Source organism: Drosophila erecta, unplaced genomic scaffold (genome assembly GCF_003286155.1).
Source record: "Drosophila erecta strain 14021-0224.00,06,07 unplaced genomic scaffold, DereRS2 tig00000000-arrow-pilon, whole genome shotgun sequence".
Lineage (NCBI taxonomy): Eukaryota > Metazoa > Arthropoda > Insecta > Diptera > Drosophilidae > Drosophila > Drosophila erecta.
Genome location: NW_020825194.1, coordinates 13,579,934 through 13,601,770, shown reverse-complemented (window position 1 = coordinate 13,601,770; position 21,837 = coordinate 13,579,934). Strand labels below are relative to the sequence as shown.

At 43.9% G+C, this 21,837-nt stretch overlaps 9 protein-coding genes across 15 annotated transcripts; 4 read left to right on the top strand and 5 right to left on the bottom strand.

Moving 5' to 3' along the window:
* Positions 1–180: 180 nt before the first annotated feature.
* LOC6551928 (tetraspanin-33) lies at positions 181–2,268 on the bottom strand. Its single transcript, XM_001980590.3, has 2 exons — positions 1,365–2,268; positions 181–1,085 (listed from the first exon to the last, which is right to left on the bottom strand). The coding sequence occupies exons 1-2, from the start codon at positions 1,915–1,917 to the stop codon at positions 763–765; spliced, it is 876 nt and encodes a 291-aa protein (XP_001980626.1). The 5' UTR covers positions 1,918–2,268; the 3' UTR covers positions 181–762.
* Positions 2,269–2,328: 60 nt separating this feature from the next.
* Positions 2,329–7,819, top strand: LOC6551939 (methionine-R-sulfoxide reductase B1). Of its 7 annotated transcripts, none has more exons than XM_015154441.2 (4): positions 2,329–2,558; positions 4,139–4,303; positions 4,426–4,590; positions 7,308–7,819. In XM_015154441.2, exons 2-4 carry the CDS (start codon positions 4,192–4,194, stop codon positions 7,496–7,498), a joined length of 468 nt encoding a protein of 155 aa, XP_015009927.1. In that variant the 5' UTR covers positions 2,329–2,558; positions 4,139–4,191; the 3' UTR covers positions 7,499–7,819. The 7 variants fall into 7 exon arrangements, with proteins under 7 accessions (XP_015009927.1, XP_015009930.1, XP_015009928.1 ...); XM_015154444.2 differs by having other exon boundaries at positions 7,275–7,819; XM_015154442.2 differs by lacking the exon at positions 7,308–7,819 and adding an exon at positions 5,519–6,708.
* An 85-nt stretch (positions 7,820–7,904) lies between these two features.
* LOC6551940 (thiamine transporter 1) lies at positions 7,905–10,553 on the top strand. Its single transcript, XM_001980592.3, has 5 exons — positions 7,905–8,678; positions 8,744–8,826; positions 9,166–9,467; positions 9,524–10,085; positions 10,147–10,553. Exons 1-5 carry the CDS (start codon positions 8,553–8,555, stop codon positions 10,406–10,408), a joined length of 1,335 nt encoding a protein of 444 aa, XP_001980628.1. The 5' UTR covers positions 7,905–8,552; the 3' UTR covers positions 10,409–10,553.
* Positions 10,554–10,589: 36 nt separating this feature from the next.
* On the top strand, positions 10,590–13,042 carry LOC6551941 (thiamine transporter 1). The gene is made up of 5 exons (XM_001980593.3): positions 10,590–11,604; positions 11,668–11,969; positions 12,034–12,356; positions 12,411–12,652; positions 12,716–13,042. The coding sequence occupies exons 1-5, from the start codon at positions 11,396–11,398 to the stop codon at positions 12,975–12,977; spliced, it is 1,338 nt and encodes a 445-aa protein (XP_001980629.1). The 5' UTR covers positions 10,590–11,395; the 3' UTR covers positions 12,978–13,042.
* Positions 13,043–13,159: 117 nt separating this feature from the next.
* On the bottom strand, positions 13,160–14,414 carry LOC6551942. Its single transcript, XM_001980594.3, has one exon. It carries the CDS (start codon positions 14,196–14,198, stop codon positions 13,371–13,373), a length of 828 nt encoding a protein of 275 aa, XP_001980630.1. The 5' UTR covers positions 14,199–14,414; the 3' UTR covers positions 13,160–13,370.
* On the bottom strand, positions 14,211–16,965 carry LOC6551943 (thioredoxin domain-containing protein 9). The gene is made up of 3 exons (XM_001980595.3): positions 16,836–16,965; positions 16,400–16,636; positions 14,211–15,998 (listed from the first exon to the last, which is right to left on the bottom strand). Exons 2-3 carry the CDS (start codon positions 16,574–16,576, stop codon positions 15,525–15,527), a joined length of 651 nt encoding a protein of 216 aa, XP_001980631.1. The 5' UTR covers positions 16,577–16,636; positions 16,836–16,965; the 3' UTR covers positions 14,211–15,524.
* Positions 16,966–16,975: 10 nt separating this feature from the next.
* On the top strand, positions 16,976–18,028 carry LOC6551944 (lysophospholipase-like protein 1). The gene is made up of 2 exons (XM_001980596.3): positions 16,976–17,780; positions 17,842–18,028. Exon 1 carries the CDS (start codon positions 17,070–17,072, stop codon positions 17,775–17,777), a length of 708 nt encoding a protein of 235 aa, XP_001980632.1. The 5' UTR covers positions 16,976–17,069; the 3' UTR covers positions 17,778–17,780; positions 17,842–18,028.
* LOC6551945 (histone-lysine N-methyltransferase SETMAR) lies at positions 17,789–18,795 on the bottom strand. Its single transcript, XM_001980597.3, has 2 exons — positions 18,034–18,795; positions 17,789–17,979 (listed from the first exon to the last, which is right to left on the bottom strand). The coding sequence occupies exons 1-2, from the start codon at positions 18,686–18,688 to the stop codon at positions 17,825–17,827; spliced, it is 810 nt and encodes a 269-aa protein (XP_001980633.2). The 5' UTR covers positions 18,689–18,795; the 3' UTR covers positions 17,789–17,824.
* A 947-nt stretch (positions 18,796–19,742) lies between these two features.
* LOC6551946 (protein midgut expression 1) lies at positions 19,743–21,721 on the bottom strand. The gene is made up of 4 exons (XM_001980598.3): positions 21,657–21,721; positions 21,511–21,597; positions 20,014–20,217; positions 19,743–19,953 (listed from the first exon to the last, which is right to left on the bottom strand). Exons 2-3 carry the CDS (start codon positions 21,543–21,545, stop codon positions 20,025–20,027), a joined length of 228 nt encoding a protein of 75 aa, XP_001980634.1. The 5' UTR covers positions 21,546–21,597; positions 21,657–21,721; the 3' UTR covers positions 19,743–19,953; positions 20,014–20,024.
* Between the last annotated feature and the right edge of the window lie 116 nt (positions 21,722–21,837).

Here is a 21,837-nt window from a genome sequence, read left to right as displayed (position 1 = left end):
CATAATTGCTCGGATTTGCTTATCTGCGCTGGCCCACTGAGGCTCAAAGTTCAACCACTTTGAATTGTTCCAGATTGCGGTTACTTAATACGTAATAGTAGTATTTCGCAAATTTGGTAAAGATTGATAAAGCTATCTGATGACCCAAACTTAGTTGACTGCTCCGAAAAGTCGTGGTTACACGTTTAGAATGTCTGTATTTAAATACGCACTACAACAAGGTTTGCAGACAAACACGCGCACAGATACTTAAAAATGCTAATATGTCTAGTATGTTGTTGAATCTAACAAACATGCATGCAGTTTTGGTTTTGTCGTTACATATATATCTCATTTGAAATGCATATTTCTTATGGAACTTGCTAGCTTATATACAAGTGTCTTTTAAATAGTCTGATATTGCATACATATGTGAGTAAAACTTTAGATTTGTTCGACTTTACTTGTGACTACGAATACGCTGACGTTAAAAACATACTGCGCTTCACTTTATGAACACAAAGGAGTATTAATACGTTTTCTTAAGCCTAGGAGAGCGTGATACTATTGAGAAACTATTGTTTTGGGACATTAAAACTTAAATTTATCGAAAACACAAGAGATTGTATATAGGGAGCTATGGATTATTCTAGGCGTGGGATTCGGTTTGAAACTATTTGAGCACGGGCAGGACCAAAAAAGTCCGCCTCACATCCGCGAATTGTAATACGGGTCATCTTCGCAGGGCGGATATCCGTAAAGGTACGGATGGTGGCATTGCACTCACGACCAGCGCGACTTCTGCAGGTCGATCTGTCCCTCCAGGGTCTTGGCCAGATAGATTACGAACAACTGCAACAGGGCTATGCCCAGGGCAACGCCGGCAATCACATACAAATTCCTCTCGACCCATACGCGCACGATCTCAATGCAGCCGCTGGTCCAGATGCGCTTGCTGGCGGCGGCCACTGAGTTCGCCTGCACGCCATACCCACACATGATGTTCACCAGGCCGGAGCTGATGTCGGTGGCATTGATGCAGCAGCTGTAGGGCACTCCACACTTCTCCACTGACGGCGATGAGCAGTTAAAGTACTCGTTCTTGCCTGTGCGTTTATACGGAGAAGGATATTTATAATATTTATAAATATAATATATATATTTGACTATATTAGCTATAGCTATATAATAATATATACATTATATATAATATATATAATAATATATACATTATATATAATATATTATATATAATATAATATATATTTATAGATATAATATTTATAAAGTAATTGAACATATATATCACGTATACTTTTAGTTTCGAGTTTAGCCATGTGCATATGTTACCGAAATCGTTTGTGGCTTAAGAATCAACTACTTACTCCAATCCTGGTAGCCGGCGTTGCTCAGGCCGCAGCACTTAAACTCCTTCTGGGCAAAGTCGATGAAGTTCTGCAGGTCAGAGTCGTCGCGGTACGAGTGGATGATTTTGTCCGTGAACTGGTACTCAAGGAACGAGTTCATGTACTGCGGAAAAACGAAGCAGATGATGGCCAGCGACATCTCGAGTATGAAGAAGAGAAGCAGGCACATGGAGTACAGCTTTAGCAGCCAGGTGTTCTCGCGCAGCGCCCCCAAACAGCCGGCGAAGCTGACCGTGAAGACGATGACTCCGGCAATGATCATCACCAGGGAGATGTTGAAGATCACATCGTAGACGGTGTCCAAGCGCAGCCAGCTATAGCCGTCCTTCAGCTTGTCCATGAAGGCGTATACGCCAATGCCCAGGAGCAGGCCGCCGAACAGCCAAAAGAGGAAGTTCAGCAGGAAGATCATGTACTTGACGCACGAGGAAACGTAGCTGAAGTGGTGCGGATAGGATGAGATCCGGGGGTGCATGTAGTTGCCCCCCTGATGGTATCTGTGGTTGCTCATGGCCGCGCGAATGTGGAAGTCGGGTTTTCAGTCGAGTATCTGGATGAGTATCGTTTTCCTGGGCTTTTTTCCCAGGTTTCCTCCCCCACAGTTTTCTTATTTCTTTTTTTTTTCTTTGTTGACGCCCTCTTTGCGTGTGGTCTGTTCTGTGGCCTGCTCTGTTTTGTTTGCTGTTTTGCAAGCTTCCGACAAGTGCGGCAGTAGTCGGCAGTCCAATTGAGGTGCTTCCCCGAAGCGATTTTGTGTAATTAAACCACTTGCTAAAGTTTTTTTTTACTGATAAGCGAATTTTATGGAGCCACAAAAAATAACAAAGTGGCCGGCGTTGCCAGACATTCAGCGCACTTGGGCAGCGGTTGGCAGCGCGGCCAGCAGTCAGCTGTCAGCTGTTCGCGTGACCGTACTGCATTGTTGCCCACAATCCGCAACGACCATTCCCCGTTCGATTGGCAACGCGAGCAGCCAGGTGTTTGATTTTCAACGCGTGCAGCTGTTTTCCCAAGCAGCTTTTTTTGTATTAGTTTTTAATTTTCCGCCGCTGCGTAACATTGCGACGCACGCTTGTTTTCGCCCGCGTTTGGCGCACTCATAAACAAAAGGCCAAAAATAGCAGCAGCACCATTTCGAGCGCTATTCAGCAGGTGAGTAGTTTACCAGCGGATGGAAAGCCCAAGGACGCAACATTTAAGTGTGGGAAAATGAAGTGTTTTTTGTTGTTCTCTGCTGGTGACATTGAAGCACAATTGTGAGCGCATTTTCCCTAATTGAGTTGCGACTTTCTCTGCGCTGCGCTTTCTCCTCGCCGAGGCGTAAATCGCAAAGTACTCAAAAGCAGAAAAGCGCTCGAAAATAGAACGATAAATACGGAAAATGTGGGAAATGAAGACGGAAGTGGCAACGCGAATTGCATAAATATTAGTTCGCGTGGGCGCAGTGTACAAAACATTGACTTTTCCACCATTTTCGCCCCTCGCTGTTGTGCTGATTGAATAACCAGGCAGTGGCAAGTGCAGTTGTCAACCGAAATTAGCCGCAAAATGTTTGCACTTTCTGCTCGCCACGCACTGCGGCGCACTCGAAATTTCGCCATTCAGCGCTTTTTCGCAGGTGAGTTGCACTGGGAGAAAAGCCAGGTATAGCTTCAACTACCTGTGTTGGGTGCGGTGTGTCGCGCCCTCTGAAGCAAACTATAGTATACGGCATGCTCATCGATTGGCCAACGGCTAATTTTAGACACAATTTGATTTGATTTTATTCACTTGCATTCCATATGAACGCAGATGCGGCGCTATTTTGCGACTTTGCTCGAAATTAATTCATTGTCTTCAATTGCCCGCGACACACTTGGCTGCCTTTTCAATTGTTGCACTCGGAAAAACCGAAAATAGGAGGTGACTGCTCCACCTCCACCTCCTATTCAATTCAATTTTCGTTTTTCGGCTTTTCGGCTTTTCCTTCCACCGTTTGCTTTGGGCGCCACTCCGTTTGATTGCCGGCTGGCAGCATAAAGCCATAGAGCCATAAAACTATTTTTGGCCCAATGCGTTTCTCCACACAATTTGATGATGGCCGCACTTAACAAATCTGTTTACACCTACATTAATTAGCAGCCAAGTTTGTATACCAAATTTGTGTTACTAATTCGCTGGATGCACAACTTTGGAATCGAATTTTCAAGAGGGAAAATAGGGAAAATAAGACAAGCAAATTGTGTTAGGAAAACGATATATATGATATACGATATATATTCTATGCTATTTATGGCCTCTGTTTAATATGGGAATACAAATCGAATTGGCTTCGTAGAATGGCCAAACTTTTCTTCTTATAATTTGTTATTGTATAAATTGATTGTGAAGCCAGTATCAGGATGATAAAGCCCTGCTATTTTCATCTCGTTTATGGCCCAAATCGCTTGTTTAAAATAACAATATGATTATAAGTTTCGAGAAAGTATTTTCCGCAACTCATGGCTGATAGCGCCCAGCAAGATTTGTTATCGGCTGGCTATAAGATGGCCGCATTTAAATAGGCAAGTAAGTATGCCCAAGATTTTGCCAAGTTGAAAGTCCCTACGATAAGGGGCAGATTATGACAGAAGCTTGACGAAGTCTCCACCACAACAACTACTCAGTTTCCATTACCCAACTGCTGGCGAACAGAAGAGCACACACTCAATCCGACCGCAAACCAAATACCACCGTATTGTATTGCATTTCAGATTCACGCCAAGACAGCGACAATCCGGCCAAAAGGTATTCCGGACAAGCGGCCATGGACAACAAGAGCGAGAAGGTTACGGTGAACAAGGAGGAGCTGCGCAAGCGCCTGACCCCGGTGCAGTATCAGGTTACCCAGGAGGCGGGCACCGAGCGACCCTTCACAGGTGGGTCCGCCCTCTCCTTGCTAAACATGCGGCCATAATCATGACTAAACTCATGACAACTCCTTGCTCCACCACCACATTCGAAAACCGAAAACCAAAATCCTAATCCCAAATCCCCACAGGTTGCTACAACAAGCACTACGAGAAGGGCGTGTACCAGTGCATCGTGTGCCACCAGGATCTGTTCAGCTCGGACACCAAGTACGACTCGGGATGCGGATGGCCAGCCTTCAACGACGTCCTTGACAAGGGCAAGGTCACGCTGCACCGCGACGCCAGCATACCAGGTGCGTATTGGCCAGGCGGCCCACTTTTGGCCATCTGACATTGTTCGGCACTCTTAGTTGTTTATTGCTGCAAACCGTTTTGAGTTCTGTTTTTATATGAGTTGCTGTTGTCTTGTTGCCGCACCCAAGAGTTGAGAATTTAATTTGCGTTTATCTTAGGAGACAATATATCCCAGACTAGAGACTTATATGCCCAGTTGTCATGTGTGCATAAGAGCAATCATACGATCAACAAGTAAAGCAAGTTTATAAGTATACCAAGTTTATAACGAAGCCTTGATAACGATAACCTATAGTTACATGAATTTAATAATAGAATACTTGCAGTGCTTATGATTTTTTCCATTTTTAAAGATAGTAGTGTGCAAAAGCCATCATAAAGAGATAAAACCATAGAGTAAGAAGTTGTAAGGAGAGGCTTATTAATTAATAGCTTAATTAAACATTATAAACCTAGTAGCATTATTCATTTCGAGTCTGTGCCGTTTGTGTTGCCTTGTTTGTTGTTACGTTTTGGCTTTGTTTCGTGTTGAACTTGATCCTGAACCCGACCCCGAAACTGTTCCATTGCCCAGAGTTCACTGTAGTTTTGCCGTTGGCCTTGCCGTTGTTGTGTTACTGTGTTTAGTCTTGTGGCGGTGATTGTGACTAGTGACTAGTGAGTGTTCCTGCTGCCGTTGCAGCACCTGAATGTGCAACAGAGCGAGAAGAAGCGACTACAAATGATTCCTAACCGAGTATTGTGTTCTCTTATTCCCCTCTCTATCCCGCCTGACTTTCTCAACATTTCTTTCCTTCTAAAAAACGAAAACAAAACTAAAAAACACACGAAATACAACTAATTCCATATCGATTCCACCCGAATATCACCCACGAGTATCACTTTTGAAACCGATTAAACCAACAGTAGTCATTTCGAAAACGCTAGGCATGGTGCGCACCGAGGTGCGCTGCTCCCGATGCTCCGCCCACATGGGCCACGTCTTCGACGATGGACCGCCACCTAAGCATCGCCGCTTCTGCATCAACTCCGCGTCGATCGATTTCGTGAAGAGTGCGACGCCATCGAAGGCGGATCCACCGACGGCCTCGTCCAAGAAATAATGACCGACCGATCTGCCTGCTAACCACAAGGAATACTATTGCACCCGGAGCAGTAGTTCCATATAGACCTGCGGGAACTCCTACTCCTCGTCTATAGAGAGCTGCGTCTCCAGCATAGAAAGATATTTAGCTATTTTATAGGCGTTTACTATGCAAAACTGTTTAACGAAAAGGAAACACATAGCTTATACACAAGAACGATGTTTGAATATGTATTGCGGAACGAGGAGTGAGAGATTAGTATTGTAGATCAGCCCAGATTCCATCTCCTATATACTTTTACCTCCTCACCTATGTCTGTTTCGGTTTCAAATCTCTATACTATGCTATCGCATTGACACTTTAATAAGTTGCGCCAGTTTTTCCTTGGTTAATGCACTCTTTTCGGTTTACAATCAGTCACTGAATACAAGAACTCTACTTCTCAAAAGTATTCCCATCGTATATATAGAAAATATTGTACGTTAATAAAAACTAACCCATTTCGTAGGAGCTTACATGCTTAGCAAGAAGTTAAGTTTGCGCAAGGTTACAATGTATTAGGGATCAGACGAGGGTTCCTTTACTTCGTTTATATGATTTCCGTTCGGTTAAGAGCAATTTTCACCCCTATTTCGGTTTTAAATCTACCAAGATCATAGAGCTTTCTCCACATACTCATTTCGATCATCAATCAAGGTCGGTTGGCTTTATTTTTGGGCCAGGGCCATTATGTCTATGTATGTCTGTGTGTGTGTGGTGCTTTTATTTTTAAATATTTCCGCATAAGTATTTTATTTTCTGGTGCTGTATTTGGTTATAAATATGATTTAGACTTTACGCTTCAGTTTTTTGCCTTTTACTCACGCTCAGTGGTTTTGATTTAAATAACATAACCCGAATACTTTAACAAACATTATATCCATAAACTATTTAGAGTGTTTTAAGCAAACCGAATAATGTGTATTTTCGTATATTTTCTATTTCTCTTTTTTTAACTCGCTTCAAAACAAAAAAAAAACAAAACTAAATGTACAACGCCTGTAAACGTTATTTGGGGGTTTTGTTTGCTAACAAAAAACACGAAAAACACAAAAACACCTAACTCATCGTTGAAATTATAACACCCGAAAAAACGACACATCCATCAAATGCCTAATTAACCAAAATAATATGTGCTCCAAATCATTCGGAAAATCATTCATATTTCTGATTCGCCGTTTATTTTCACCCGATTTGTGTGATTTCATTTCATGTTGTTTCACCCGCCACCCATTGTTATTTATCGCTCTCTCTGCCGCACCTCCTTCTTCGCTCTCTGATTTGCACTCCCATTTATTTGCCGTTACTTTGCTCTTTTCTGTGATTCTTTCTCCGCTTCACTTTTATCACCCATTCTGCAATCAATTTTCTATTTCTGTTTGACTTGTTTACAACGAAAAACTTTGAATTAACCTTGCAAAACGATCAAAATAAATACAAAAAAAAAAATATTGTAAAAAAATGTCAACAAAATGCGCTACACAAAAAAAAACAAAACAAAACAACAATCAAAACGTATCCAATTAATCCCACGAAATGGCAAAATACAAACTAAATAGGGGGCAATATTTTACTACTAATCGCACATCCAGAACGCATACGCACCGAGGTCCGCTGCGCCCGCTGCAACGCCCACATGGGTCACGTCTTCGAGGATGGTCCGAAACCGACCCGCAAGCGCTACTGCATCAATTCCGCCTCCATTGAGTTCGTGAACGCGGATCCCGCCACCTCGTCCCCGCCCGTGGCCACGCCCACCGCGGCGCCCATTGCCCAGCAGTGAGAGAAACCGAAAGAGGTGAACAAAAAAACCGCCGCCAACGGAAGAGAGCACAGCCTCAGTGTGTCGTTGCTGCTAAGAATTTTTCTACGTGTACTTTCTAACTTCTAACCGCAAATGTGGCCAATTTTAGCTCGTAGTCAAGTCAATCGCCCCTACAAATTCTACCTGTGCCCCTCTGTTTGTGTAAATAGCTAATGTCTTGATTCGAAATTTGTTCGTTAATTTATACAAACCCAAATACCGAATACTCTGTAACACACATTCAACACCTTACTAATTTTAAACTGAGCGCGCTAAATAAACGTGTGTTTTTTACAATAACCTGGTGCTAAAAAGTGTGTTGGTTTTGCAGTCGTCACTAGTAATTTGAACATAGCTGTAAGTGGTGACCAGGTGAGAACGGAACAGCGGAGCCGCGTTGCCAACCATTTCAGTTGGCTTTCGTTGTTTGCGCAAAACAGATGCTGCAGTTGTTGTTGACGTGACGTAACGACCGGCGACGCAACAACATGAAATCGAATTTATTTATGGCTCGGAAGCCAATTGATTTTAATTGCAGCAAATTTCAATGTTTAAAGTGATGTGCTGGCGACAAATCGATAACAGCGAATGCACTGAGTGTGTGCGATCATTTGGTTTTGGTAGTGCGACACGTGTGTAGGGTGACTGGAGAACTTTCGGACCGAACCACCCACATGTGCGTTCTACAGGCGATTGTTTGTATGTGACTTTCAAACCAGCGAAGCAACTGTGATAGGCTGCATTGTAAATTCGCAATTATCTAACAGCGATTTCTTTATAAATACAAATCGTGCACTTCAAAGTGATAATTTCGGATTCTCAACGCGAAGAGATTAGATTGCAGCACCCGACGACGACGCCGACGACCATGGCCTGATACACCAGATTGCCCGTGAATCTAGGCAGTATGAAGCCTATATGAGCTTCACCTGTCCAGATGCAGAAAAGCCCAGCTAACGGCATCCCATTCGAGCGCTTCACGTAAGAGTTGCGTAGCGCACGTTACGTCAGTGACCGTTGCGATATTTTGAAAATGAAGGAGTGGCTAAAGATCTCCTGCCTCCTCTGCGTCTTCGGCTGCATCCGCGAGATCCGTCCATCGGAGCCCTACGTCACGGAGTACCTGTTGGGTCCCTGGCGGAATATCACGGAGCAGCAGGTGAGTGCCAGCCCACCAAGTACTCATTCAATACGAGTATAACATCACATTTCCTGTCATTCCAGCTAACGCACGATGTTTACCCAGTGGGCACCTATTCCTATCTGGTGCAGTTGGTCTTTGTCTTCCTGATAACAGATTTCCTCAGGTAACTATGCGCTGAACATTATATACATTTCCAGTTGCACGAAAAATGTATTTAATTAAAACAGACTTTTTACTGTAATTTTTTTTTTTTTTTTAAGATTTTAAAGAAAAAAAAAAGTAATTTATGATAATTAAAAAAAAATGTTTGTAATCCAGAGTCATCATATTTGAACCATTATGTGACCTACTCCAAAGTCAAATTTTTCCCTTCGCTTGTCAAAATTTGATTGTGATTCAGCAAACTGAATTTGATAGGGCAATTTAATGGCTTTGCGAACATAAACAGGCTCGATTTAATACTAAATGTATTTACTTCAAAATGTATTGTCTTATGTTTTAGATACAAGCCGCTGATCATTACTATTGGAGCCACAGGTGTGATAATATGGAGCATGCTCATCTGGACCACCAGCGTGCTGTCGCTGCAGATCCTAGAGTTCTTCTACGGCACCTATATGGCCGCCGAGGTGGCCTACTATACGTACATCTATGCCAAAGTGGACAAGAAGTACTATCCCAGAGTGACCTCCCACACCCGAGCGGCAATGTTTGCGGGCAAACTGCTGTCCGGCATCACCTCCCAACTGATGCTCAATCTGGAGCTGATGAACTACAAGCAGCTGAACTATATAACGCTGGGCAGTACGTACAAATCTAGCCCAACATTACCATTATTTATCATGCTTTTGCTGATACAGCTCAGATTATAGCCATGCTTTGGGCCTTTTGCCTGCCCGGCGTGGACAGGAGTCTTTACTTCCATCGGGAGCAGTTGGCCATTACGGAACCGCAGACCGAGCTGCCCGGGGAGGGAAGCCCGGAAGTGGTGGATCGGCGACAGGAGAGTGTTCCGAAGCAGCCCGGGGCACTGGGCCTCCTGTGGCTTCACTTCCGCAACGCATACACCAATCCGCGAGTCGTTCAGTGGAGTCTGTGGTACGCAATCGGACTGGCTGGTTACCTGCAGGTCACTTACTACGTTCAGGTTCTGTGGAAAGTGATCGAACCGGAACCTCTGATTGCATGGAACGGCGCTGTTGACGCCGTCCTCACAGCTCTGGCTGCTCTCTGTGCTTTGGCCGCAGGTTATCTGCACACTGGAAAGCTCAGACCACGAACATCTCTTCTGATCCTGGCCCTTTTGTCCGCCGTGGAGGGCGGATGTGTGCTGATCTGTTGCTGGACACACGACATCTACTGGTCGTATGCGGGATTCGTGCTTTTCGGCGCCCTCTACGGCTTTACCATCACGGTGGCGAGGTAAGCCTCATGATTTTCACAGCTACTCATATGCATTTTAACTGTCTATAAATCGTTGCAGTGCTGAGGTGGCCAGAAATCTGGAGGAAGAAAGCTTCGGACTAGTCTTTGGCGTAAACACCTTCGTGGCCCTCATTTTCCAGTCGCTTCTAACCATGATCTTTGTCACGGACACTGGCTTTGAGCTCGATCCCGTTGGCCAGTACACGGCGTATGCGTTTTACTTTATTGGCGCAGGCGTCTTGTATCTGATTTCCGTGCTGATTGAATACTTTATGTGCCGCGACACCGACATTGAAAAGCTGGAAAATTCTGTGGATTGAGTCCCGAAGCATTTAGACAGTACTTAAAGTCCCATGTTGGCAAACACAACTCGTTACTTAGAGAAAGTCTTGTTCCTAAGCGTGATGTATTCGTGCGATGGTCGATTGTATTCCCAGAATAAATAGGCCGTCTTTTTATCAGAAATTTTTTGGCGATTCTTAGTATTTAGTGGAGATTTCCATTTATGGAGCGCACAATCAGTCCCAAGTGTGCAGGAATAAAGTGGATTTCTTTAATATTATCTGACGATTACCGAACTAATTTCGCTTAATGTATAGAAAAGAGCTGATTACTGATAGGAAAGTAATCAAGTAAATAGCAACCCTATTAATTTTAATACCTATAATGAATCATATTTGTCCAGAGCCAAATATGACAGAAATTGGAGTAGACTTTAATCATTCTGAAACCACATTTGTTTATGATTGGAATCCCCTCACTGTTGTTACTATACCCGGAACAATTTCTTTCGCACTTATAAAAAGGCTATCGCTGATTATTAACTTATCAGTGTTGATACTTTGCATTAATAGATTACAGAAACATTAAAAAACAAGTGTCTAAGACTCTGAGAAATTCAGTGCAAGATCCATTTAAGTGCCCTGCTAATGGGCTAATTAGTTGATAATTTGTATGGCCACCTTGGAGTGGCAACCGCATCAGGCGAGAGCAAGTTAATCGCGATCGCGACCATGCCTGGTGTAAGCGGAAACTTCCCGGATATTCCATTACCTCTCCGCACCGCTGGCCTGCACAAAATCGGAGAGCACTTGGATCGTAAATCGCGAATGGCCCAGCGCTGATTACAAACGTCGAAGGTAAATCTCTATACTCGGCACTAGCCTGCTAACCCCTTGGAAGAATGTGCAATTATTATAATAGCTGCTCGAAGCTCCACGCTGCCAGACATACATACGGGTATACCCAGTGGGATAGCTGGTTGGCATTAAGATCGCGATTAGATTCAAGCCAACAGCCGTGACGGCATGGAGTCTTGGCTGAAGATATCGTGCTTGCTATGCACATTCGGGTTTCTCCGGGAACTTCGACCCTCGGAGCCATACCACGCGGAAATCCTGATGGGCGAGTGGTATCACGTCACCCAGGACGAGGTGAACCGATCCGTCTACCCCGTGGGTACATACTCCTACCTGGCGCTCCTAATCTTTGTCTTCCTCATTACGGACCTGCTGAGGTACACTGGCCATGCATGAATGCAATCTTTATGGGCCACCATAACCCTCTGTTTGCCTTGCAGATACAAGCCCGTGATCATCGCAAATGCCATTACGGGCATCTGCATCTGGGGCACTCTGATCTGGACCACCACTTTGGGCGGCCTGCAGGCGGTGGAGGTTTTCTATGGCTTCTACCAGGCGGGCGAGGTGGCCTACTACTCGTACATATACGCCAAGGTGGACAAACAGTACTACCCCAGGGTGACCTCGCATACCCGGGCAGCCATGTTCGTGGGCAAGCTGGTGGCCGGAATTCTGGCGCAACTGGTGATTGGCATGAAGTGGATGAACTACAAGCAACTGTTTTACATCTCCGTCAGCTGTGGGTTCCCCAGCCATCAAAGTGATTTTATAGTCAGTTAACTAATGATCCCACTTTCCCACAGCTCAAGTTGCAGCGCTGCTCTGGGCATTCTTTTTGCCAAAGGTGGAGAAGAGTTTATACTTTCACAATCGAAGCGAGGCCATAGAAGGTGGCACCAAATCGGAGGGTGGTAACCTGGAGAGGGGCTCGGAGCAAACCAGTGCGGAAGCGGGCCAGGAAAAGAAGGTACCAGCGTGGCAGCTCCTTTGGTCCCACTTCCGTAGTGCCTACACCAATCCTTTGGTGATACAATGGAGCCTTTGGTATGCCATCAGTTTGGCTGGCTTTCTGCAAATCACCACCTATATGCAGGTTGTCTGGAAGTCCTTCGCGAACGAACCAACAGTGAGTGCTTTTCAATGTTCAATGGCCTTCTAATCCTTGAGATTTCCCCAACAGATAGCTTGGAATGGAGCTGTGGACGTGGCCCTGACCCTTTTGAGTGCTGTGTTCGCCCTCCTCGCCGGATACTTCCATGCCGGACGTCTGAGCACCAGGAGCAGCCTGCTCTCGATGGCACTGCTGTCGATCCTTGAAGGGGGTTGTGTGCTGCTCTCCTGCTGGACCAATGATATATATCTGTCCTATCTAGGCTATGTGCTGTATGGAGGCCTGTTTGCCTTCACCATAACCGTGGCCAGGTAAGGAATCCTTACTTCTTGCTCGAATAGATGTAACCTAGAAAACCACCTTATCTTTCATAGCTCGGAGTTGGCCAGCAGCTTGGAGGAGGATAGCTTCGCTCTAGTTTTTGGCTTCAACACGTTCGTTGGACTCATCCTGCAGTGCATCCTCACATTTGTCGTTGTCTCGGAAAAGGCCAATCTAAACTTGAATGTTTTTCAGCAGTTTGCAGTCTACGCCTTTTATTTTATAGTTATTGGAGTAGTCTATTCTATTGTTGTTGTATTGCAATATGTATGGTCGATTTCGAAGAAGCCAAAAGCAATTCAGGAGACAAATTAACATCATACTCTAATGATGTAAAAGTGTTCATTTATCGGATAAAATTGTAATACATTTTTAAAATACCATCACACGATTTTGATTCAAATGGATTTGAATGTTGTAAAGAAAATTGGGCAACAAAGTTATTTATAAGAAATAATTCCGAAGTTATCCAGTGAAACGTCGTTGTTTTAATATTGTTTTACACTTTATTAAAATGTAAATGATTTTACAACTGTTTCAAAAAATGTAATGAAATTAATCCTAAGCAGCGAATTTAATCAGAGCGTACCATGTACATATTATGGCCACCACAAACTTAATAATATATGCAATTAAACATGATAATGAATGTCGTTATTTTCAATACGACATTCAAGAATCAGAGTGCGATTTGAACACACAGCTTGGCTAGCAGAACTCGGTCTGATCCCCGCCATTACGGAGGACCGCTGACACCCGCCACGTCATCGACTCGTAGAGCATCTCAATTTTGTCCACCATATCCTGGTCGCTGTGCCAGACGTCGTACAAGACAGCACGGAACTCGCTGACGTTCTTGGGCGCCTGATTCTGGATCCTCGGCTGGATGATGGCCATCAATTGCTCGAGGAGATTGAGGTCATTGCAGACGCTGCCCTCTGGTCCCATCAGCGAGTCAAGGAAGATCTCCTTTGGCGGCGTTGATTCATCGACGAACTTAAGATCGTCCATGTTGAAGATGTTGCGCCAGTCGCGCACTGTCCAATCCTGGTGGGCGGTGGCCCAGGCCAATCTCTTTCTTTTCGCCTCCTCACTGAGTCCGAAAGTGTTGGGCTCTTGTGGCTGTGGGCATCCCCTCGATTGCCTTGCGCCTTTGGAACGAATCTCGCTGATTCTGCGCTGCAACGTCCGGCGGCTGACCTCAATGCCGAGTCGGGCCAACTCCCGCTGCACATCGATGGAGGTGTAGTGCGGGTTATCGCTAAGCATTTGCTCGACCATTTGCCGGTTCTCCAGGACCTTGGGTCGGCCCACCTCGCGCCTCTTCTCCTCCTCCTGAACAACCGCCACAGGCGCTGTTGCTTTCGGCCTCTGCGGCAATCTCAGCGTGGCTGTCTTGCCCTCGAGCAGCTCACACTCGCGGATGCAGCTCGCCACGCTCTCCACGTCGCACTCCAGGATCTGGGCTATCTCCTCACAGCTGTTCGACCCCTTCAGGGCCCTGACAATACTTCGAACCTCGGGAGCGAGAACCATTTCGATCACTTCTGTACACTTCGAGTTCCACAACACCAATGATGGTAATTCGAATTTCGTATCCTTTATAGGGATTTTAGGCACCTGGCAGGTAAAAGTTTCTGCCCCGATTTTTGACGCTAGTCTGGACCTTAGTTTTATGGCGAGCAAGCTGCAATTACCGGGATTACGGCGTCATTTCAGGTAAATTGCTTCAGTTGGCGTCCCTTTTTATCATTGGCGGCCATTCCGTTATTCGTCTGCGGCAGGGCTGGCAACCCTTGTTTTAAGGGAGGATTTTTCGAATATCAGGATCAGCTGTTCAGGAAAATACCATCACTTAAAACTATTATTTTAAGATCTCTATTCCATAAATGCTCTGTTTTGTGTTTTCCTATAAATGTTTTATAATGTCGGATATCTTTAATTCTCGAAGAAAGCTGATAATTAAAGAGTCGCACAGTAATCTTTAGATTCTTCCTGTACTTTTAAATACATTGCAATGCAGCAGTTTTTTAAGTGCAATTATTTTAAAAGCCATCTTTTAATAAAATATAGCTTTTCGCTAGTTGATTTAAATACAAGCTTACCAAGAATACGATATGAAATGCAAAATACCTGCATGGGAACCACTTATCTTTACAACCAATTGCCAAGACGCTTGCAATTAAGTACGTTTGCTTTGTTTTGAACATGCAATTTAATCGTTGATTTCCTTTGATGCTTTGTAGAATTACAAAAATAAATATAAAAAACTTGTACATATGTGTTAGTTACCTCTACTGTAGGAAATGCATTACACTTTTTATCGAAAATTTAGAAATATATATTCCAGATATTATGTTGCTTGTCTTTTATGCTGTTTGTTATTTTCTTGATTTACGTTTTCATTACGTTACGTTACACCGTTTTCATTGGCGAGGGCGGTTTGTAAAACTATGTTCAACTTAACATATATACGTGAAGGGTGCACATTCATTTGGAATTGCAAATACCATAAAGATCAAATTTTGAGTACGCTTAAGCTCGCTAGAGTGGCTCAGCCTTCGAGGCAGCTGATTGAACTGATAGATATTAAAGCACATAATCGGGGAAAAGGCAACTGAATTAGCCACTTATACTATGTGACGATGGGAACCGTAGCTGGGATCGTAGCAGAGGGATCGGAATCGTATAATTAAATAAATAACGCTAGAGTATGCCTAATTGGTTTAGATCCATGTGCTAGGTTTTGATTTGTGTGTGTCCATTTTTGTTTCTCCATCGCTTTTGAGTGTGTCTTGTGTGGGAGTGTGGAACTAAAGCTGGAGCTGGGGTTATCGAGAGTGTGGGATAGACTGCCCGTAGTTAGTCATCCAGATCGATATCGGAGTCATCCGAGTCGTAGCCTCCACGTATTGTCTTCTGTGGGCGGTTGATGAATGGTTTGCGTTTCACATCTGGTGGCTGCATCAGATCACCCTTGTATTCAATGGCCCCCGAGTGGGCGATGCGCCACTCCAGCATCTCGGTGGCGAAGTCGTCGCAGTTGCCCAGATCGGTGAATCCGACAATGAAGTCCTTGGTCTTGCTGTCCTTCACCAGGGCGATGGTGGGTATCACCTTGATGCGCAGCCGCTGGGTCAGGAAAGGAGTCTTTTCGGCATTAACCTTGCAGAACTTGGCCTCCACGTGCTTGGCCGCGAGGATCTTCAGGTGCATGTCCACGATCTTGCAGCGCTCGGTGCTGTCGCGGTAAAAGTGGCAAACAATGTTGGGCGACTTTTTCGACATCTCGAAGAACTCTTTTTCGTCGGCCAGCTCGGTGTAGGTGCCATGACCCTAAAATAGATTAACAATTAGTGTGGGGATTATTAAGAGTATTCCGTTAACAAGGGTTTCTTTGAATCGATTATTCCTATTTCAACTAACAATTAATTCTCTTAATAAGGCTCCGACAAGTGTAGGTATGTTACATGAAAAGTAAACATATATGTACGTAATTGCATTTGGAGTCAGTAAAATAACATTTATATAGTCTAAATATCATTACTTAAAACTGGCCTATGGATTAATTTTAATACTCTGTGATTACTTAAAAGTTAACTAGGCGAAGTAAGTGTTATGGAAGTCCTAAAAGTCGCATCTCGAAGACCATTTGGTCATATGCCACTTGGAGAACAATCTCGAAGAATGTTGAACAGTTGAGTGCTACAAAGATCTCTATGGCGGAGAACACCTACGTTTCTGAGCCACTCCTGCTTCTTGTTGTTCAGGTCCTTCATCTCGCGGAGGCGCTGTTCCCTCAGGGCCTTCAAGTCATCCGAGTCGAGGTTGTCCAGGCGGTCGAGCTGCTGGTCCAGCTGCTGCTCGATGGTTTTGGCCGCCGTGAACAGTTGGTTCTCCAGTATGTTGGCCATGTTGTTCTTGTCCAGTTGCTGCTCCTCTGCGTGCCTTGCTGTTTCTCCGTTACTCGCACTCTGCGTGTGGTGTGTTCGTGTTGGCGTCGATTGGTGAGCGTGTGTGCGTGTGGTTCCGGCACAAAAGGAAAGGCGTAGTCATGGAGCCGCAGATGCGTCATGTTTTGTGGAAAATGAAGTTAAGTAAGGCATGTTTCGGGGAAAGTGCAGTGCATCTCGATGGAGGCGCACACAAATCGATTATTTCGAGTGTACTCACGTTTTATTTCCACTTATTTCATTGACTTTACTGCTTAAAAGTTTATTTAGACGTATGGATCTGTGTGACCGTTGGACTTTACTAACGAAAATATAATGGGCTACTTCGGGTTCAAAATACCATGCCAGTACTATTGTCCGTCAGCTGTTTTCGTCATATCCGCTGGTCACACTGCCGCCCTTTGATGTTATTCCAATAGTGCAATATATTTAGTTGATCAAAGGTGAATTAAAGATGAAGCCAGCCCTGACAACGGTCAATGCCACAGGCAAACACACCGCCTCCGTGATATTCTTCCATGGATCCGGCGACACCGGTCCCAATGTAATGGAATGGGTGCGCTTCCTGATCGGTCGGAATCTGGAATACCCGCACATAAAGATCCTTTACCCCACGGCTCCCAAACAGAAGTACACGCCGCTGGACGGGGAGCTATCCAACGTGTGGTTCGACCGCAAGTCCATAAGCATTGCCGCGTCGGAAAGCAAGAAAAGTATGTCCCAGTGCTATGACTCGGTCAACCACCTGATCGACGAGGAGGTGGCCAGTGGAATTCCGCTGAACAGGATCATTGTGGGCGGATTCTCTATGGGCGGCGCTTTGGCCCTGCACACGGGCTACCATTTGAGACGCAGTTTGGCCGGCGTATTCGCACACTCCTCGTTCCTGAACCGCGCCTCAGTTGTCTATGACTCCCTGGAAAACGGCACAGCGGAGTCTCTTCCCGAGCTGCGAATGTATCACGGGGAACGGGATACTCTGGTGCCTAAGGACTGGGGTCTGGAAACCTTCGAGAACCTTACAAAGCTGGGTGTCAAGGGCACATTTCATCCGTTGAGGAACACCATGCACGAACTGAAAACTGCCTCCATCACGGATCTGCAGCAATGGATTTACGAAAAACTACCTCCACTGGAAAACCAAGTGCAGAACAAACTCTGAGTGGCAAGTTTTTACTTTTACTTACATAAACAATAATAATAATTTATTTAACCCTCTATTTTAGTATTTGGCATGAAACCCGTGCATTTGGAAGCACCGCAAAGGCAAGTCTTTCCACCTGTCAACTTTTTATACTGCTCTTCTCCGCCATAATGAAAGCATAACTCCTCCATGGCCGCAATATCCCTTGCTGCGAAAATACCTAAAAATTACACATGACGAGAGAAGTCAGATCAGAATCAGCAATAAAACTCGCCTATTTTTGGTATGGGACAGTCTATTCGCACAGCTGCTATATGGCAGTTCGGTTCGCAGCTGTGATTCAGGTAGCGTCCGATGTTTCCACGTCTTGATGGGTCCACGATGGTCACCTGTTGCATCTTATCGCTAGTGTATTCATTAAGAACCAGGACATAGTTCATCAGGCCGAGTTTTTCATTAGCCTGCAAGCGTCTTTTTGCCTCGGGCACCGTTAAAAGTTCTCCAGCATACTCGCAGATATATCCTCCTTTTGGAATTTTCACAGTAGTCCGTAATCCTTTGGATCCGTATGCAGGCGAATCGAATATCTCCAAATGTTTTCTTGGGCCTAAGTACACAAGACGATTGCAGCAGGTGTTTCTACAGCATTTGCATAAGTTATTGCACTCGATGACAGGATTTGCGGATTTACGAAGAATTAATTCGCTGCCATCTCCTGTGAACTCGTATTGACCTCCATGTGGGCAGACTTTGCTGTTTTCGCAGGCTCCTATGCAGGGGCAGTGGTTCAAAAGAACGGAATTGTAGTCGTCCGCCAAACATTTGAATTCTTCACTGTCATCGCTGGGCATTAGCACAGATTCCAATATGTATTCGAGCTCATCTTGGTGCTCATAATCGTCATTCGGAGCTGTTTCAGATCCGTCCATTCCAAAGTTTGTTTACATTGCTTCCAGTACTAGAATTTGTTGCCCATTTTATGGATGCATAACAAACTCAAGCGCTTTCCAAAGAATAATGCACTTGATTACCTCGGTCACACTCTTAATTTAAAAATGTTCCCTAATTTAAACAAAAACCGTTTCGATAGGAAATTGCCTATATTTTCTGATGTGATTCATACATATATCCTTGTAGTTCTAATTGGACCGCTTACTTTTGGCGTTGCCAGACTTCTCGGAGAAAAGTAACTGCCCTGTGATGAGCGCCCATATTTGAGATTTCCCCTGCATGTTGAGTGCCCACCGCTCCACCATGGTGGATTTCCCACTCCTCCATCGTGGTGGGTTACCATTTCGGAGCGATGAAGGGGCTGATTTGGATCCAATCGAAGTTGTCGAACGATTGGCAGCACGTCTGAACTTTATGGGAGCCTGGTAGAAGTTCATCGAGTCGATGGCTTCGAAATGGTTCTGAATGTATCGATTTTATTGGGCATTGGACGCTGGGCGGAGGGACATCATCCGTATTGCAGGGCCATGGTACTTGCACATTGGAAAGTATGGATATTTACGCCAGTGTGATTTAACTAATTTTTACTCTTTGCGCTGCGCCTTTTTTTTGTTCCTCCTTATAGTCGTACGTATTTCTTTTCAGTCGGATTAGCATTAGACTTGAAATTTCGGAGTTCTTAGTTCACTTCCGGTTGCTACATTTCGCAATCATCATGGATAATCATCAACGTGAATAAATGGGAATTTCTGAAATAGTTTTATGTAAACAAACCATAACGATAAAATGGGTGCAAATTTATATACATATGTAAGCTCTGATATGTCGGACCATTGAAGGAACAATTTCGTCATTACTACTGAATTTCACTGTACTTAAGCAATGGAAAACATTTTTTTTGCATTAATACCCCTTTTCGAAAAAATATAATGTTGTAGAATTTATATATTAGTTTCAAAACCTTTTATTTTTATTTCATTTTTTAAAGTAATTTAATCTGTGTTTGAACATCATAAATATTTATATATAAAATCCTTTGCGTTAAAACATCTTTTGCATTAGCTGGAGATTCACAATAATATTTAGAAGGTGTTGTAATATTTATTTGTACTGATACTGAAACAGTTTAACAATTATACTCTTCTAAAAGGCTCCAGCGGTGTTTGTGTCTGTAAATTGGTGGCAATTAATCTGGATGAATGGAATTATGCAAAGCCTGGAACATTTTTCATTGTGTACTAATCTGAAATTATAGTTCAATGATATTTCTTTAGGTTTCTATTTCAGTTTGTTATCTTCTTACCATAGTTGATTTTATTTGCTTAGGGCATCTTTGATTTTGTCATATCCCGACTGGATATTGTCAGTTACTTTGTTGGTGAGCCTGGTAACATCATCCTCCTTTTCGTAGTAGGCAATGAAATAGACGGCTAATCCAACCACAATGGCGATCACCAGAAATCCACTGATGATTGAGATTAGCACACTAAGTGCACAGTTGAAGCAGCTAGAAATGTTAAGAATACAAAGTTATTCATTTTTTAAATTGCTTATCATAATGTACTTATGGGGGGTATAGTCATTACAACTGTACTCATTAGCTCCAAAGGGTGGGAAATAGTCTCTTTCTCATAGCAATGATGCAATACTTTCGAATTAATTACGCATGATAAGTTGTCCAATAAAAATGCACCCCAAATTACGCTAGTAGATAAATTTCCACCCCATCAGCGAGTTAACGTAAACAACTACGTTTTGAGGGCCAAGAGCTGGCATTCCAGCGGAAATGCGAAACCGGCGCCGAGCTGCCGTTTGTTGGCTAAAACCAAATGGGGCGGGATATGGAGATTCCTGAGGGTAGATATGTGTTTAAGGAATAATTCCGTCGCGCCTCGATGGAGCCAGGACTTTCTGGTGCCAGATGGTACATAAAGGAAACTAATGCGTCGCACAGTAGTAGTACGAAGTGCTCGACATGACCACATTTTTTTGTTTCTATCTCATAGATACGCCAAACGCGTGTCTTCATTTCTGGCCAGTGTACGCGAATATGAACAAATCTACATACATACTCGAATATGTGCAAACATATAAACGAGTGCCTTAGGAAGCGTGAGCTGGAATAATAATAAGTAGTCTTCTGTGGATACCATGTTGCATGTCATGTACACATATATTTCACAGCAATGTGCGTATAGAACCATGGACAATTAAGTAATTCATTCTGCCATCTGAATGTTTGTTTGTATGGATGCGATGATGATACACCATCGAAAGTGGATACTGATACTTTCAGGTAGAATAACCGAATGGATCTGAGTACAGATTCTCGTGCGGTTTGTTTACCTGCTCTCCTCATTGTTTATTGTTCAGTTGCGATATGAAAACCTGTATGTATAAGAGTTGCAAGCGAGAATTCGCACAGGGGATTTCCAGTTTTCTCTAAATTCGGCTTCCGCTTTAAAATTACAATGCTCTCATTACGCCGCCATGTAGTATATAAATAGTATAGCTAAAACAGCTCCCTTGGGAGAGCTTTCTGCGAGAACAAATGTTTTCATGGGAGTTATACGCACATTTAAGTATGTATGTAAGTAATGGGAACCGAGCTATCAGGTGGTTGCACACTTTCTTATCGTTTTTGCCGTCTTACTCACAGTTCGCGAACTACTTATAATTCATGGGCCAAAACCCAATGCTTCCCTACTTATAGATGACTTCTTACACTTGAAGAACTCACTCATCACCAACTTACAAGATGCTACAGCCCCACAATGCTAATCTAATTATTAGAACTTACCAGCAGGCTACGTTTCCGGCCAGACACTTGCACATGTTGTTCTCGTTTTAGTTGAGACGATTTCTGGTGAATATAAACAATTTGGGTCTGCAATTAAATAAATATTAAGAACTTTACACCCGACTGAGCACAGAGAAACAGCTTACAACCAAAGTCAACCGCCTTTGTCGACAGAATTTGTTTAACTAACCAAAGAGAATGAGAATGAGTTTATTCCGCGTTCGGTTCGGTTCGGTTCGAAAACTTCGCTGTCATACATGTTCGACGTCGCACAGTGACGCAAGGCCTATTAGTTCGTGGTCAGTATTAAATACATTATCGAATATA

Coding starts and splice junctions, on each gene's coding strand:
- LOC6551928 (XM_001980590.3), bottom strand. CDS start 1,917: ATGAGCAACCACAGATACCATCAGGGGGGCAACTACATGCACCCCCGG. Junction 1,086..1,364: donor CGCCGGCTACCAGGATTGGA/GTAAGTAGTTGA, acceptor ATAAACGCACAG/GCAAGAACGAGTACTTTAAC.
- LOC6551939 (XM_001980591.3), top strand. CDS start 2,955: ATGTTTGCACTTTCTGCTCGCCACGCACTGCGGCGCACTCGAAATTTC. Junction 3,025..4,138: donor CATTCAGCGCTTTTTCGCAG/GTGAGTTGCACT, acceptor ATTGCATTTCAG/ATTCACGCCAAGACAGCGAC. Junction 4,304..4,425: donor CACCGAGCGACCCTTCACAG/GTGGGTCCGCCC, acceptor AAATCCCCACAG/GTTGCTACAACAAGCACTAC.
- LOC6551940 (XM_001980592.3), top strand. CDS start 8,553: ATGAAGGAGTGGCTAAAGATCTCCTGCCTCCTCTGCGTCTTCGGCTGC. Junction 8,679..8,743: donor GGAATATCACGGAGCAGCAG/GTGAGTGCCAGC, acceptor CTGTCATTCCAG/CTAACGCACGATGTTTACCC. Junction 10,086..10,146: donor TTTACCATCACGGTGGCGAG/GTAAGCCTCATG, acceptor AAATCGTTGCAG/TGCTGAGGTGGCCAGAAATC.
- LOC6551941 (XM_001980593.3), top strand. CDS start 11,396: ATGGAGTCTTGGCTGAAGATATCGTGCTTGCTATGCACATTCGGGTTT. Junction 11,605..11,667: donor CTCATTACGGACCTGCTGAG/GTACACTGGCCA, acceptor TTTGCCTTGCAG/ATACAAGCCCGTGATCATCG. Junction 12,357..12,410: donor CCTTCGCGAACGAACCAACA/GTGAGTGCTTTT, acceptor TTTCCCCAACAG/ATAGCTTGGAATGGAGCTGT.
- LOC6551942 (XM_001980594.3), bottom strand. CDS start 14,198: ATGGTTCTCGCTCCCGAGGTTCGAAGTATTGTCAGGGCCCTGAAGGGG.
- LOC6551943 (XM_001980595.3), bottom strand. CDS start 16,576: ATGGCCAACATACTGGAGAACCAACTGTTCACGGCGGCCAAAACCATC. Junction 15,999..16,399: donor AGCAGGAGTGGCTCAGAAAC/GTAGGTGTTCTC, acceptor AATCTATTTTAG/GGTCATGGCACCTACACCGA.
- LOC6551944 (XM_001980596.3), top strand. CDS start 17,070: ATGAAGCCAGCCCTGACAACGGTCAATGCCACAGGCAAACACACCGCC.
- LOC6551945 (XM_001980597.3), bottom strand. CDS start 18,688: ATGGACGGATCTGAAACAGCTCCGAATGACGATTATGAGCACCAAGAT. Junction 17,980..18,033: donor CTGTCCCATACCAAAAATAG/GCGAGTTTTATT, acceptor TGTAATTTTTAG/GTATTTTCGCAGCAAGGGAT.
- LOC6551946 (XM_001980598.3), bottom strand. CDS start 21,545: ATGTGCAAGTGTCTGGCCGGAAACGTAGCCTGCTG. Junction 20,218..21,510: donor GCCGGAAACGTAGCCTGCTG/GTAAGTTCTAAT, acceptor TAACATTTCTAG/CTGCTTCAACTGTGCACTTA.